Here is a 16,240-nt window from a genome sequence, read left to right as displayed (position 1 = left end):
GATCTACTGCTTGCTGATCGACGCACGCTCACTTTGTACCGCTTTGTTTGCCATAAGTTGGCAGGGTATGCTCAGACGTGAGTCCCTTGCTCACTTTGCCACTGGATTCAAGCAAGCCTGGCTGAAGACGGCTGAAATGCCAGAAACCGGTCCTAGGAAGCTTGTTTCCGGTCCAGGGAAGGCATGGCTTGGCAGTTCGGGCTGGACTGTTCCCATGAGGCACAGGGTCAGACTGATTTGCATATGGCCATGTCTGAACTGGGGTGGCAGAGTGGGCTAAAGAACGGTGATGGATCAAACCCAGATCTGTTGACTGGGTGTGAGTGTTTGATTGGTTCTGATGCTCCGTCCATCACCACCCCCTTTTGTACCACTTGGAAAACACGCCACCGAAATCTGGGACACCATCACAACCCGCGCCTCGGACGCTGCCTTCATCACAGAAACTTGGCTGAACCCCGCATCCGATCCATACATTGCCACAGCACCCACCGACGGATACAAGATTACACACCGGTACCAATCCAACAGAAATGGTGGTGGCATTGCCATCGTTTACAGAGAGAACCTCAAAAGCTCTACCACCACGGACGACTCCCATCTCCTTCATAGAGCGCCTCAACTTCAACCTCTATCAGAGGCACATTCGCCTACACAACTCCAGGACCCCGTCATGCTTTCTGCAACACCATCCCCGAATTCATCATCTCCATCGACTTGAATCCATACCTCTTCCTACAAGACCTCAACTTCCACCGTGAGATCTCCGACGCCAACATAGCCGACCTCCTAGAAAGTATGGCCAACCTCTGACAAACAGCTGGTCACCGACCCCACTCAAACCGCAGGACACTCACTCGACCCTATCTTCTTAGCCAGCAACGAGTTAAAATACTCCCACACCGAGGAGCTCACCTGGACTGACCACCACTGCGTCCATTTCACCATCTCAGAAACCCTCCCTCCCCAAAACACCATCGCCACAAGCGAGACACTGCACAACTGGGAAAAAGTATCAGAACAACAATGGATCAACGTCCTCAACTCCAACCTACTCACCACCACCAGAGAGACAGAGCAAGCAGAGGACAATTTCTCGCACTGGATTACAGCAAATGCTGATAAAGTCACACCCAAGAAACCCACCGACCCCAAGAAACGAACTTGACACCCCAACTGGTTCACAGCAGAACTGAAAAACCTGAAACATGACTGCAGACAGGAGGAAAGAAGATGGCGAGCCAGCAAGACTCTGAAGGACCAAAAACACTTCGAAGATGTCCTGAACTGATACTACCACCTCTTGAAGAACACCAAGAAGACCATCCTAGCCACCTGTATCAAGGACAGCTCAAACGCATCCTAATTGCAATGGGTGGCGAAGTGGATGAGCGGTAAGTATTTGGATGATGCTGCCACGACCTTGCCACCATGGACACAATCTAAACTTTACCACTTATTTCATCCCATTGCTAGACTTCCCCGCCCATCTCAGATGTATATTGCACTAGCCTATAGGAGTTATCGCAGAAGCCTTCAGTTAACCCGTGATACACTCCCCTATGCCCCCTTGCTGCCATTGGTGGGCACCCCAAGAGGCGGGGAGGGTGTGTCTGAGGCGGACCGGACGGCATGGCACGAGGCAGGACTGGATACAGTGGGCGATTTATACACAGAGGGCAATTTTTTAGCTGTTGATACATTAGAGAATGAAACCGATCTACCAGCAGGACAGTTCCTCCTGCATGCAGCCATAACTCGGACTCTAATAACAGCCTGGGGAGATATGGCAATAGAGCCAAAGACACATTTACTCATACAGTACCTGCATGTTATGGGCGAAGGCTCGCCCGTGGTACACTGGCTGGTGGAAGCTCTTCTCACCTACACGATGAAACCATTAGCGAGTCTCCGTGAGCGTTGGGCCGAAGATAGGGGCGCCCGTGAACGGAGAAGGAATGGGATATGATAATCGCTGGCTCTACATACATACCGCGCAACTCACGATTTAAACTCATACAGATATACATCTTACACAGAATGTATCTTTCCCCAGACAAAATAAACAAATACTTCAATATTACCACCTCTGTCTGCCCAAGGTGTCACCTTGTTGGAGCCGACCTGCTACACATGTTGTGGTCTTGTACCTCACTGCAGTCATATTGGCAAGGAGTTCAGGAGACATTAACGAAATGTACAAAGGTGCCTTTGCAGTACACATGGGAGGTTTGCATCTTAGGTGTATACGCCCGGACGAAAAAAAACAAGGTCACCTCTAGGTTCATAGATCTGGGACTGATCACTGCCAAGCGTCTAATTCCAAGGAGATGGAAACATGGCGACCCCCCCGGCACTAATCAGTTGGGTAAAATCCTTCACAGTGTGGGCGCAGGCCGAGAGCACCACACTACATAGAGAAGAGACGGCGGGATTGCACAAATTTCCAATAGCGCAGTCTTGGGATGTTGTCCTTCAGGAACTCACACAACCGGAGGACGTCGATAGTCTTGCATCTTCGCAGCCAACCAATGATTTAGGAGTAGTCATAGATCACTAAATGCCCCCCCTGTCGTATAGGTAATTGTAGGCCACTCTCTTCTTTTAGTAGATCATATGTGGTCGGTTGGACACACGACAGCTTGAGAAAGACCGTTATGTCTTGGTTCCCTCCAGTTTCAAACCCCGTCCTAGTCGAACATAAGTTTCCTCATGTCTGCAGACACAGACCTCAGCCCAGTCATACCCAGTTCTAGATGGCTTCTTCTTTTGGTTTCTTTTCATATATATTTTAATCGTTCACAAATTTTGTATATATTTTAAAAAAAACAAAATTTGATTTGCTGTTAAGTCTTTAATAGAGCTGTTATATCTTTCTATCAGAACATTGCCACAGGTCATACAGTAAATATGCACCACAGCAATACTTACGAATAGAAAGCTCCTGGCTCTCACATACAAAAGAGGCACCTGGTGGCTGGAAACTGCACTTATTGTATAAGGCGAACATGCAGCATGATTGTGCCCATTGTAAACGGAGGCAGCAGACAGGGCACAAACGATATGTAATACATTTGCTGACGTGGACTGAAAACTTCAAGCAATATTTTAATGTATAAAAATGTACTTGTTAAGAGTATTGAGCAGGCCACTGTATTTTCCGGCAGGTTGCTGAATAACTATGAAAATGTAAGATTGGTCAGATATGTAAAGTTTATATTTCAAAATTTAATAAAGATATATTTTTTTTAAAAACCATCAAGGACCGCTCCAACAACAGCAAGGAACTCCTCAACATAGTCAAGGAGTTCACAAACCCCTCAGCAACGGAAAAGAACATCACACTCTCGCAAGCTCTCTGCGACACCCTCTCTGACTTTTTTCACAACAAAATCAACACCATCTACCAAGACTTTGCACCGCAACCCCCGCTGAGAACAGCATCAACCGCATTTCGACGACTGATGCACACCCACACTAGCTCACCTCATGGAACACCCTCACCAAGAAGGAGACGACGTCCATCAAGAGATCCATCCACTCTGGAACCCAAGCAGACCGATGCCCACACCATACTTTCAACCTAGGCAATCAAACCAACAGCTAAGAACTCACCTCCTCAACTCCGCTATTACCACGGCCAACTTCCACCAGAAATGGAAACATGCCGAGGTGAAGCTGCTGAAGAAGAAGCCATCCACAGACCCAGAAAAACCTAGGAAATACCGACCCATCTCCCTACTCCCTTTTCCCGCCAAGGTCATTGAGAAAGCCATCAACATCCACCTCACTAGACATCTGGAGAACCACAACCTTCGGTACCACCCCAATCCAGCTTCAGAGATAACCACAGTACCGAGACAGGCATAGTCCCAGCCACAGATGATATCAGATTGCTGCTAGACCATGGAGAAACAGCAGCCCTTGTCCTTCACCTCTCAACAGCTTTCGACAACGTATCCCACCATACACTGATCAACAGATTCCACTAGATTGGAATCCAAGGAGCCGCCCTCAAGTGGATCGTATCCTACCTCACAGGAAAAAAAGAGAACGTCATCCTCCCACCCTATGCCTCACTCCCCAAGAACATCAGCTGCAGTGTACCTCAAAGCTAATCCCTCAGCCCAACCCTCTTCAACATTTGCATGACACCCCTGGCCAACATCAAGAGCCAAGGACTCAACATCATCAACCATTAGGACCTCGGGCTGCATGGTCCCCCCCAAAGCCTCAAGACACTCACAGGTAATGCAGCCGCACTTTATAAATCTTGCTTGATTGATGCTCAGCAGAACACGAAGCAACAGCATATACATATCAAAAGATGTTACAGCTATCACAAAACACAATTTCCATGTCAGTTTACTATCTCTGGAGGCTATGGATTCAGAACACTTATAAGCCAATTCAGTCTTTGAACTACTTACTAAACATAAGTGAATAAATCGGTCCAAAAAAAAGCTTTTCATTTTGAAATGAATAGCAATACATTTCAGAATCCATGTATGCACTAATTGCAGCGAGTTAAGATTTATGGAATTCATAGAGAGCGCCAGGTTTTTTTTTTTTTTTTTTAGGTAAAGCAGAAAATAAAAAGAATACAAACAAGCAAAAAGCAACCAGTCTTTTTTTTTTTTTTTTTAATCAAACATCAAATGCCAAAATCTAGCTAGTGAACCTTACCACGACCAGAAGCAGATGATTCCCTAGCCCCTTGGATAGGATCCTAACAAGAGTTAATGACATCGGGAATCAAATATCAAAGACTATCACTGGAGGACAGAGATTGGGAACATGACTCTTTACCTGACAAAGGGCATCTTTTTAGAAGGAACTAAGAACCAAGCCATCAGTGAAGAAACTAAGAGCTTTTGGTTCATGTTTGATCTGATCCAGTATGAACAACAGTTAGCGAAGTTGGTGAGACAAATTTGGACTTACTGGGACTGTAAAGAATATCCAATACAAACATTCCAAAACAATTCTAGCCGAGGATGTCAAAGATGCAAAATCATCTCCTCTCAAGGGCATGAAGTTGACAATTTTACATCACTTTCTGAAGCCAGCTAAAAAATTTGTTTAGCCTCATCCTATGTAGTGTTTCTCGCATCCTGAGTGGTGAAGGAGAAATTCTATATAAAGATCCAGAGGACACGCTTTGGTTCATCCTGCCTGTTCGCTTATAACACTGGAGTTAGGTGGGTATCAAACACTTTGGGATTAGAAAATCAGGTTTTAGCACTAGGACACTGGTGTGGAGTACTCAGCGTTTTGGCACCATCAGCAATTAATGTACTTGGTGTCAACCATAGCCCAAATGTTGTACTTTGAAAAAAAACAAGGATAAAAAGAACTCTGAATACTGATGGTACAAGACCATGAGGGTGGAATATCTGTACCACCAAACAATGCTTTCGAAAACCTGAGAGATGGCAGCCAGAACGGGTGAAGGAACTCCTCCTCATCCCAAAGCTGTCCACATATTTATTAAGCTTAAGTAACTCTTAAACATAGGGAAATCCTCTGGAACCAAAGCTGTGTAGTAGACAAGCGAGCCTGCAAGCAAGAGACCACTCCTTAAACAGTCACGATCCTTACTGGAGAATTAACGACCTTACCCACTGTCACACGTCTTAAAGCTCCAATTAATTAGGAGCAGGCCTGGCGACTTCAACTCATTATGAGCAAGAAGTAAAACATATGGCTGTTACCTTCTACTGGTCCATGTGTCGAGGGTGTCAGGAATCATTTACTAGCCAAAAGAGAGTGCGTTAACCTCCTCCCATCCCAAGTCACATGCCACTGCAACAAGAATCTTGCTGAAGATTTGAAGGTATAGTTCAGGAGGAAAAGGATCGTCTTTTACTGGTAATATACTCTCCTACTACCACTGGCTATAAAACTTCTAATGGAGGAACCATATCAGACAAGGCAGTGGGTACTCAGTAAAACTTTAGCAAAGAGACAATAGTCCAACTATAAGGAAGAGATGAACTCCACCAATGTCATCATTGTCCTTAGTTAAAAGAAATGTACTTAACTTATTGCCGTTTTAACTGTCAAGAACACAGAAAACAACCTTGGGCTTAGTTTAGAATTTGGCACCCAAGGGTAGACATTTCTCTCCCGCACTCAACAGATGGAAGGAAATGTAATGTTATAGGACAGAGGGATTGGAACTAGAGACAGGAAGGAGGGAGAGTTTAAACTGGCCTTTTACCATCAACAAAACTCAAGGCTTCTTCTCAATACTCGCCCAGGCCTGTGGGCGATATCAAATTCCATGAGCAAACTCCTCCAGACCCAACATCAGGACATTGGTTTGGTTTCTTGGCATTTTGTAAAAAGATTACATCAAATAACCGTTTGTTAAAAGGTCTTTTGGTAGTTCTTTCTGTGTGTTTAGACTAAATGGGGACCATATTTGGAGAAGACCTGAAAAATAGGATTCTCTCTTGCCCAGACTGAAAGGAGTGAGGAATCAGAAGTATTTGGTGCAGATTAGTTGAGATGATGGAAATGAACTTAGTCATGAAGCCCTAGTCTTAAACGCGAAGGGCACACTTCAAAGATTTTAACTAAAACTAGCATTTCCTCTAGAGTGATTCTTTTTGGCAACAAACATTGTAAATGGACAGCTAGCAAGGAACACACTGAAGCCCTGAAGTAAAAAAGCTAAAGCGTGACTCTCATGAACTTATGGCAGCTTGACTACGATATAAGAGGTGTGAATAACAAAAAATACTCTAGGGGTCCACAGAAAGAACAGGGATGTGACCCACCACAAAACACAGAAAGCCTAAAGTGAAACAGTAAAGATGACACCACCAGGGGATACAAATGAAAGTTAGAGTAGTTATGTGTGCCCTAGGAAATACACAAGAGATAGACATCAGATGTGAGATCCACAAGGAATACAAATAAACTATATGGTAAGATGCCAAAGTGTAAAGGGCCCACAGAGGTTGTAAATAGCAAAGTGGCATAGGGGAAGAGAGTGAGCAACTGTTGAGACAAACCACAATAGCAAATAGGCTATACAACACAGGCATTGGCATAGCCAATAGGTCTCGCCTTTGGGACCTTATGTGTTTAGCCAGAACTTTTGGCTATGTTGTAGAGCATTGAAGCTGCTGTGCATCATGTTGAAAAGCTATAATAAGAAGTGTTAAGCATTTCTGTTCCCTTTATACAAACCAAGACAACATTATATACAACTGAACAACCTGATTAAAAAAGATTTTAACATAAAAAATGCCTTCTAGTTTTTTTGTACTTGCACTGCTGGCAAATTCGTCCTGCCTGTTCTCATGCTTGTTTGTTATATTTTTTTTTGTTATGGGGGAGCCGGACATAAATAACGGGGGAGTGGAGGTTGGAAAACAGTCATTTAATTAGAACACGAGCAGCGGACAGACACTAGGGTAGCATCAACAAATGCCAGATTCCGAGGGCAGACTGACGTGATGCTTAGGTGATGGTTAGGTGGTGGGCTGATGCAAAATGGTGACTCATGGTATCAACATTACAATTATTTTATGATCATAAATAAAAGTGGCGACAAAGGGATAGTCCTTCTTCCTTGCGCTTTTCAAGAAAATGTATCAACATTTATGATCTCTTACGCACATGCAAAGCAGAGGCAGGTTACAGAATGCGCTTGTTAGTCATCAACCGTTGGCTTCGGGATGTTGTCCATGGTGGACAGATGGCACTGAGCGCTCCTGTCAGGCTCTGTTGGAATCCTGGTGAGCCAGGTAGCGAGGCTTCCAAAAGTCTAGATTCCGCTTCTGGCTGGTTGTGGTAGGGTGCTAGGAACCTGGAGAGTGCCACTGGTGGGCTGAGGAGCCTGTTGCATGCCATGGCAGGCTCCTACAAACTGCTTTTCTCACATGGTAGAATGAAACAGAATCTTAGTGAGATGGGTATTTTAAATGCTGGACTGGACCCATACTTGCCTAGGGGGCCCTTGTTAAGATAGGTTAGTTTTGGGGAAACATTGGTTGGTGCCATTTGGCAGGGTGTTGTAAGTGCTCGGCAATGGCCAATACTAGTGCAATCATAGCAGCTTTTTAGGGAACTTCCAGCACAGCGGTGCTAGTTTATCCCCATAAACAATAATTGTTTTCCAACCTCTGGTGAAAAGGTAGGCATCAAATTGTTGCCTCACGGATGGCAGCAAGTACCCTTGCATCGCCTTTTCTTCTGGGAGATGTTTGTCCCTTAGCTCTTACTCAGGATTCTGGTGAGGTGGGAGGCTGGAGTGGTGGTGGGCAGCAATGTGCAAATCCGCCCCAGGGCCCTATCCAGGATTGCCTGAACCTGCTGTTTGAAGTCACCCCCAGTGCTTAAACAAAGGCACCCCATAGGAAGTCAGAGGAGAGAGCTCCTCTACAGACCTGCCAAAACCTGCGGTGCCACCGTGTGTCACACGATAACAGCTCTTTTCACACAGTCTCCTGGTGAACAGCCTATATCACACTGTGTGATGAGAGTGAGCTGGAAACCCATGTAGAGAGCAGGTTTCATGTTCGGATGTGGGGGCTCTGTGCAACTAAGGTTCATCAGATATTTTACAACCTCCCATTTGCATTGGCAGCAGCCTCCGAAGCCTTTAATATTTGTTTTTCGGGGAGGGTCGGTTAGGGCAGTGCAGGGCTCTAAGCCCGTCTCCTCCATGGTTGGCCAGGTGGTGAAAACTTCTAAGGACCGCCCCTTCCGAGGCTGGCCAGGTGGTGAGGGACTGAAAGACCCGCCCTCTGTTCAGACTTCATCACTTCAAGCCCCCATCCCCTCTCACGTAGTATTTTAAAGATGGCAGCTCTGCCTCTGGTCCGAGTTGGGAAACCGGCTTATGATAGTAAGCAGCTGTGAATCTTCTGTCAGCGGGTACCATGACCCCTTTTGAAATATAAAACAAACTTTCAAAATCACATAATTACACATTCTTGAAACCCTCATTATTAAGTACAGGGAATACGAATACATCCGATCTTGACACACAGAGATGACTTTAATGCAGGCTTGTCTCGTGTGTGACAATTTTCCAGTGTGCTGAGCCAGGAATGCGCCATATTTGTGTTCCGTTTGCCTCTTGTTCCTCGTAAGCTGCACTCCTCCCCACCTTCCTGCGTTCCAAGTAATGTCATTTATGTAAAGTGAATTCCACCGCAGCAAGGAGACGGGGAGCCATTAGAACTGCATAATGTTAAACCTGGCTGCAGGAGCGAGTCGATGCTCTGCAGGCAGGGCGAGCAGGCAGCATGCAGCACTGCCTTGCTTCACACAGTGTTTTGTCATAACACTGGATTCTGTTTACGCCAGATTCCCCCTTTTTAGAAAACGTCAACACATTTCTGGCGAGCACGTTTGACACCCGAAAGCCTAATACCTTTCACCAGGTGACCACGTGGTCTTACCGCTGACTCCCGCTTCCCTTATATTAATTACTCCAACTGGTCAGCCCAGGACATATCTTAAGAATTAAAATGAAGTTGCTGAACCTTTCTGACCATGGCCGGCAAAGGGCGCGCTCCAGGGGGCACAGAGGTCAGAGCGGTGCGCCCTGGAGTTGGTTGCCAGGGTGATGCCGCTGGTACCCAGGGAAGTCCCCACTGGATGAAGCAGAGTCCCGGTCAGCAGTGGAGGTCATCGAGCCGGCTACGATGCATTAGGCTGTGGTCTACGCAGAGGGGATTGTGGGGACTTGAGGATTTCTGCTGGATCCATACCTCTGCTGACCAGCACGGGGGCAAAGACGGGGCGTGGAGAACCCCAGACCCGTTCCAGTACAGAACGATCTCAGCACCGGCCGAAGGAGCGAAGGCCGTGGAACATTGATGTGGGCGGCAGAGTGTGGGACGTACGGAAAGTCGTCGGCGAAAGTGCTGCCGCGTTAGAAAACAAAAATGCACCAGGGCCAGCGCGACCCCCATCTGTTTCCAATTATTAATTGGAAACAGATGGTGCTGCTGCTCGCTCCCGAGCACCCTAGGGCACGGAACAGAGAAGGCGGGACATGCACCTGCCTTGGACCAATTGTGTGCTGTCTTTCTTAGAAAGACACATGCACAGGCCAATTGCGGGTTAATAAAACAAAAGCACACACACAAGCGTGTGTTCAGAGTTCAAAAGCCCTTACTAAAAGCCTTGCAGCGCATGCGCGCTGGCTCAGGCGAGACCTAAAAAAGGAATCATGCTTTACACTCACCACTACAATGCACACTTGCTTCCAAGTGACATATGAAATAACACAAGGGTACATATCTCACTTACACACTCCATCCAAAGTATTGGTTTGTCATTGTAGGAGTTCACACTCCATATTTGCTTGCCCCTATGACATATACATGCAGCACATCATTCTCAGGATCCGCTAAGCCACCTAAAGACTTTGAGCTCAGTCTTTGCTAACTGATAAGCCACATGAGGCCTCCTTAGACGATGCCTGCTTCCCATATGAAGAGCGTGAACTTTTTTTTTTTTTTTGCAATTCCGCACTGAAGATGCAGTCTACTTTCTTGCTAGCAGCTATCCCATTGTAAAGAATCCCACAAATTCCTTACTGCTAACGTGCCAATAGTACTCTGTACATTCCTTCCTCACTAATTGATATGTCTTATTAAGACTGCATACTCCTTCCTTGTCGGCTACCAACTCGTCTACTCTTTCATCACTTCCTATAAAATATCAGTGCTAAAAACACTGTCCTCACTGTTAAACCAGATTAACGCTGCCCACACCATCCTGCTATCTGCCGTGCCATACTCTGCCCCTAAACCATCTCTTGCTGGCTGTCTCTCCAAACTAAGGCTGTTCACTTCTCCTCTGCTGGCCCCTAAGCCACAATAAGACTACAGACTTCTTCTTTGTTGACTATCATCCCATATACTCTTTCCTTGTGGGCTGGTGTGCTGTATTAAGTCAGTACATTCTATCCACACTGATGGTTAAGTTATAGATTGGTGACTCGCTGACTCCTAAACCACGTCCATTACGCACATGCTTCCTTGAGGCTCGCTACTCCACAATAAGCCAATACACCCCATTCCTCACCGGCTGCTGTGAAATATTATATCGCACACTCGCTCGGGGGTTACTGCTATACTACTTTATGGATGCACACTGCATATTACTGGTTGCTGTGTCATATTACGTCACACTCAGTGTCCAGGGTTACTGCTATACCCAGTACCACTGGAATTACGGGATTGTGCGGCCACAGCGTTTTTCGCACAGTTATGTATTTGCTGCATTTACCACACAATCCATCATCTGCTGCATAATCTTCTAATTTTAAGAACAAAAAAAAAATTTCTAACTCAAATAGTTAAAAAGTTGCTAAAAATACAATGACACGTTGTTGCCACGGAATGGAAGGCCCTTTGTAAAGGTTAACTGCTCAATTTTTTGTTGGTTATCGCCACATTTGGGTGTTAAACTGGTACTAATAAGGTGCAACTAATACCCAGCCAGTGTTAACAAGTATATAAATGTCAAAATAATGAATACTATCACAAAATGTGCTGCATTTTTCTTGTTGCATAATTTACTCAAATCTGCCGCATAATTCCAGTGGCCCTAGCTATACCACTTTCTGGATGCACACTGCATTTTAAACAGCTACTATGCCATACATGGTAACACACTCAGTTTTAAAGACTGTAATTCATATTAGGGAGCTCACATCTTCCTCACTAGCGGCAATCACATATTAAAGCCGAACACTACTTATTCCTGGACCTCCGTACCATATAAAGGATAAACACTGACCCTTAGCAAGATGCTGTGCCACCGGCCTCTCTGGCAGAACGCTATGCCATATTAAGGCTGCACCAGCTTCTCTGGCAGAACGATATTCCATATGAAGGCTGCACCGACCTTTCTGTACAACGCTATGCCACATGAAGGCTGCACCCGCTTCTCTGGCAGAATGCTATGCCACATGAAGGATGCACCAGCCTCTCTGGCAGAACGTCATGCCACATGAAGGCTGCACTGGTCTCTCCGGCAGACCGCAATGCCATATGAAGGCTGCACCGGCCTCTCTGGCAGAACGCTATGCCATATTAAGGCTGCACCAGCTTCTCTGGCAGAACGATATGCCATATGAAGGCTGCACCGACCTTTCTGTACAACGCTATGCCACACGAAGGCTGCACCCGCTTCTCTGGCAGAATGCTATGCCACATGAAGGCTGCACCGGCTTCTCTGGCAGAATGCTATGCCACATGAAGGCTGCACCAGCCTCTCTGGCAGAATGCTATGCCACATGAAGGCTGCACCAGCCTCTCTGGCAGAACGTCATGCCACATGAAGGCTGCACTGGTCTCTCCGGCAGACCGCAATGCCATATGAAGGCTGCACTAACCTTTCTGGCCGAATGCGATCCCATATGAAGGCGGCACCGGCCTCTCTGGTAGAACACAATGCCATATGAAGGCTGCACTGGTCTCTTGCAAGCCGCTATGCCATATGTATGCTGCACCGACCTCTGGCAGAACGCTATGCTGTGCCAGCCTATCTGGCAGACTGCTATGCCATATGAAGGCTGCACCGGCCTCTCTGGCAGAACGCTATGCCATATGAAGGCTCAAATGAGTCCCTCTCACAATGTTATATCACATGAATGCTTAATCCTTGTATATCATATTAAGGAGCTGGGTTCCTTACTTGCTAACAGCTGTTATCCAGGTCTAAAAAGCAAGCAATGTTTGTATTCTTTCGCTTTCAGTATGGTATCTAGACGTGCTTCCTTATAATAACATATCATTTTAAATCAGCAAGTTGTTCCTGCTTAACTATGTTCTCGACTATAATCAGTTTCTAACGAGAATCAACATAAAAGACAGACTACAATCATTTAGGAATTGCATGCATAGAATGTACAAAATATGCTGTGCCTGCTTTCTTAGCTGTCCTCTGGTCTACCTATTTGTGTTTGCAGATCAGTGGGGTTCTGTTTACTATCATGAATGTGTTCACCTCCGTCCACCAATTACAAGTAACAAGTCAACCCATCAACAGCGCCCGCCTTTATCCTCCAATAGTTGGGCTCGCGTCAGATGGGACTACAAAGGGGGCGTGCGATGAATTAATGCATGGATAGAATGATATTGAAAATATCTGCCTCCCGTCAGCGAGCAGCATTTACCGATTTAAAAAGTATTACAAGTTAAACATCTGCTTTCAGGCAAACAAAGACCGATTTAGGTGGGAATGAATCGTGCCCAGCGGTGCTCCAGAAGACGGTATTGCCCCGCGCCCTTCGGCAGCACCAGGATCGGGGATCCACTCCAGTGCTCAGACGGTAGATCCAATGGACCTATAATTAAGGGGGCAACTAAACTGGCAAATCCAACAGGCTGGCCGAAGCGGAACACTTCCTATTTATATTATATGCTGTGGGATTTGACAAGTGAAGAGTGGGCTTCGAGGCACTCGGGAAAAAGGAAGTTCAACCCAGTCCATCGAGGGATATGGCCGAGAGAAAGGAAGTGTGTGTTCCAGTGGGCAGACCGCAGGATTGCAGGGACCCTAGAACACGCAGCAGCAAATAAAAAATATATATCCACCAAAGGGAGTGTGAATGGCCCCATTTAGATTAACCTTGGTAAGCGCGAGATATGGGTTTATGGCACCATCAGGTAAACAACTAATTACCGATAGCGTGTGAGGCACAGCATCTCTGACACCCCGGAAGAAGCTGAGAAATGATTACTGGTATTGTCATGTCACTGATTACTCATTGTGAGCCGAGCAGCGTCTCAGTGTGGGGTCCTGCCCAATGCATTCTTTCCGAGCGCCAGGATGACCCAGTCTTGGGGGCAGATAGGAGATAACTGATGCCCCGTGGCGGCGGAATGTAGGAGGGTGTGATTCCCCACGAGGAGAGGTATGCAAACTATAGTGACCCCGTGGAGAGATCTACAAGTATTCCTCAAACTGACCTACACAAGGAGAGAAATACCACACTGCATACGCTGCAGCAGTGCGAATTCGGGTACAACAGTATCACACACAGACCTGTCAGTCACTTATAACACCCTTAAGCACACCCACTCTTTCTAACCCTTTCAACCCTGCCGCATCCCCTGCCCCCGCAGAGACGCGGGGGGAGAGGAAGCCCCCATGCAGAAAGATCTCCAGCCCAGATGGGCTCACAGAGGAGTAATGCATGCATCACAGGGGAGGGACGGAATTCCAGCTCAGATTTCCCCCTCCCCCAACATCTGGGCCTAGAATTAATATGCATACAGCACACCTGGCTCTGCAATCACCACATGCTCTGTCCGTGCAAGGCCCGAATTCGCCTGCACAGCGGCTCTGGGCGAAGGGGGGTCGGATGGAGCACAAAGGGAGGGATTCACCAAAAACAGAGACGATATGAAATAAATAAAAAAACCAAAAAAAAAGACGCAAGCTACCTGGCACCGATCACAAACGCGGGGCGATGGGCAGACGGAGATCAGAGTGGGAATTCTGTCATGCCGCCCCCCTTGCTTCTTTCTCTACCCTCTATAAATCAAAATGGAAGGAGTGCCTACGAGGCTACTGGCAGACCGAGGCCTGGCTCCTGCGCCGGAGGTCTACCCTCCCTCGGGCGCAGATCGCACAGAGCCTCTGCACGGATACAGACGTCTAACAGTTCAGGCCCAGACTGTGCAGCAGTTTCCCTTAATCTCCCTACACGTTATTCTCCACCCCCTTCGGGCCCCTCTGCACCCTTTAGCACAACAGCAGATCACACTTGAAGGTTTTTTTATGCATTTTTTAGAGCTTGCATCTCGCTTTCATCTTGCATGAATCGCGCAGCAAAGCTGCGAAGGAAGCCCTACCTGGCCTTGGCCGTTCTCTCGTAGCTCCATCCTGCACCAGCGCCCAAGGGATCCCCAAAGCCGGCGGACGGATAGTTTCTATCCATTAATTTGCTCGTTCAATGGTGGTTGCTGGTCTCTCCTCCGTCCTGCGCTTTGCTGCTCTCGATAATTGTCTTTCTTCTCTCCTCTCCCCGAGAGCGGCGGCTGGGGCGCTTTGGGGGCCCCGGGCAGGCGGAAGGCGCACCCGATGCTCTCCCGATCCGCCCGACCAAGGGCCGCTCTTATTCTTCAGGATTGCACTTGTATTTTGTATTTTTTTTCATGGTGCAGCCATATTTGCAGCCTCTTGTGTGTGTCTATTTCAGCTTCCCAGAATACATTTCAGTCAACTGGGGGAGGGGAGCCTCAGCCAGCCAGGGAGGGAGGGCGGGGGTGGGAGGAGAGCCAGCCAGGGAGAGAGACAGTCAGGGGAGGAGAAATGCTGGGGGAGCAGTGGGGGTTAGGGCGGGCAGAGCCAGAGAGGCAGACAGACGGGCAGGCAGAGGGAGACACGCAGAACCCGCGAGAGACAACTAAGAGAGGAGAAAGCTTGGGGAAGACTGCGTGGATGCGGACGAGCGGAGCTAGTGCCACAGATATAATCAGGAGAAGAGAAGGAGAGCCAGGGGTGGGGGAAGAAAACAGAGGCAGGGAGAGACACAGCTAGGGGAAGGAAAAACTGGAGGGTGGTGGCGGTGAGGGCGGGGGATCCTAAGGTGATAGCCAGGAGATGCGAGTACTCCCGATTTATATTGGACCATTCTGATATTAAAGAGAATTTTTTTCCACCCACTGCAAAAGCTCCACTTAAACGAAAATAGAGAACTTAAAGCCATTGATTTTTTTCTAAATCTCTCCCCTAATTTCGGCATTTAGCGGCAAAGTCATGGAGAGAGAGAGATACAGGGAAAAAGCCACCCGAGGATAAGATCAGACTGAGCTAGTGAAAGAAAGGCTATATGAGGATGGACAGAGCTAGGAAGGGACATTCATGGGCAGGGAGAGACAGATAGAACCATAGAGAAATGCAGAACCTGGACCAGAGACAAGAAGACATACAGTAGGGTATAGTGACAGACTGGCCGGGGACGGACTGGCACAGGATGATGAGGCCTGACACACCTAGCTTGCTGGAAAGTAGAAGGCATGCATCCGTGCACGCTGTCAGCCCATTCCACCCAAAATTTTCATATGCTTAAACAAAGGAAAGTCAACACTTAAACTAAACGCCTTAATCTTCAAAACAAAGTCTCTGATAGCTGTGACGTTACACCACGTCATGACTGTGGCTACTCACATTCATAGTCATCTAGCTTCTCAGGCCTCCAGACATTCTGCCTACATTGGTACAGGAGTCCTGGCCTCCCAGTCGGAACACT

At 47.1% G+C, this 16,240-nt stretch overlaps 1 protein-coding gene across 1 annotated transcript in view; it reads right to left on the bottom strand.

Annotated features, from left to right (window-relative positions):
* PRR12 (proline rich 12) overlaps window positions 1-15,233 on the bottom strand; it is a 638,795-nt gene extending 623,562 nt beyond the window's left edge. The window contains exon 1 of the mRNA XM_085616148.1: window positions 14,841-15,233. Coding sequence (XP_085472274.1) covers window positions 14,841-14,926 — 86 coding nt within the window. The 5' untranslated portion in view covers window positions 14,927-15,233. The remainder of the gene's footprint in view (window positions 1-14,840) is intronic.
* Window positions 15,234-16,240: the final 1,007 nt, after the last annotated feature.

This window comes from Triturus cristatus, chromosome 7 (assembly GCF_964204655.1).
Source record: "Triturus cristatus chromosome 7, aTriCri1.1, whole genome shotgun sequence".
NCBI classification, from domain to species: Eukaryota; Metazoa; Chordata; class Amphibia; order Caudata; family Salamandridae; genus Triturus; species Triturus cristatus.
This window is presented reverse-complemented; position numbering and strand designations above follow the sequence as displayed.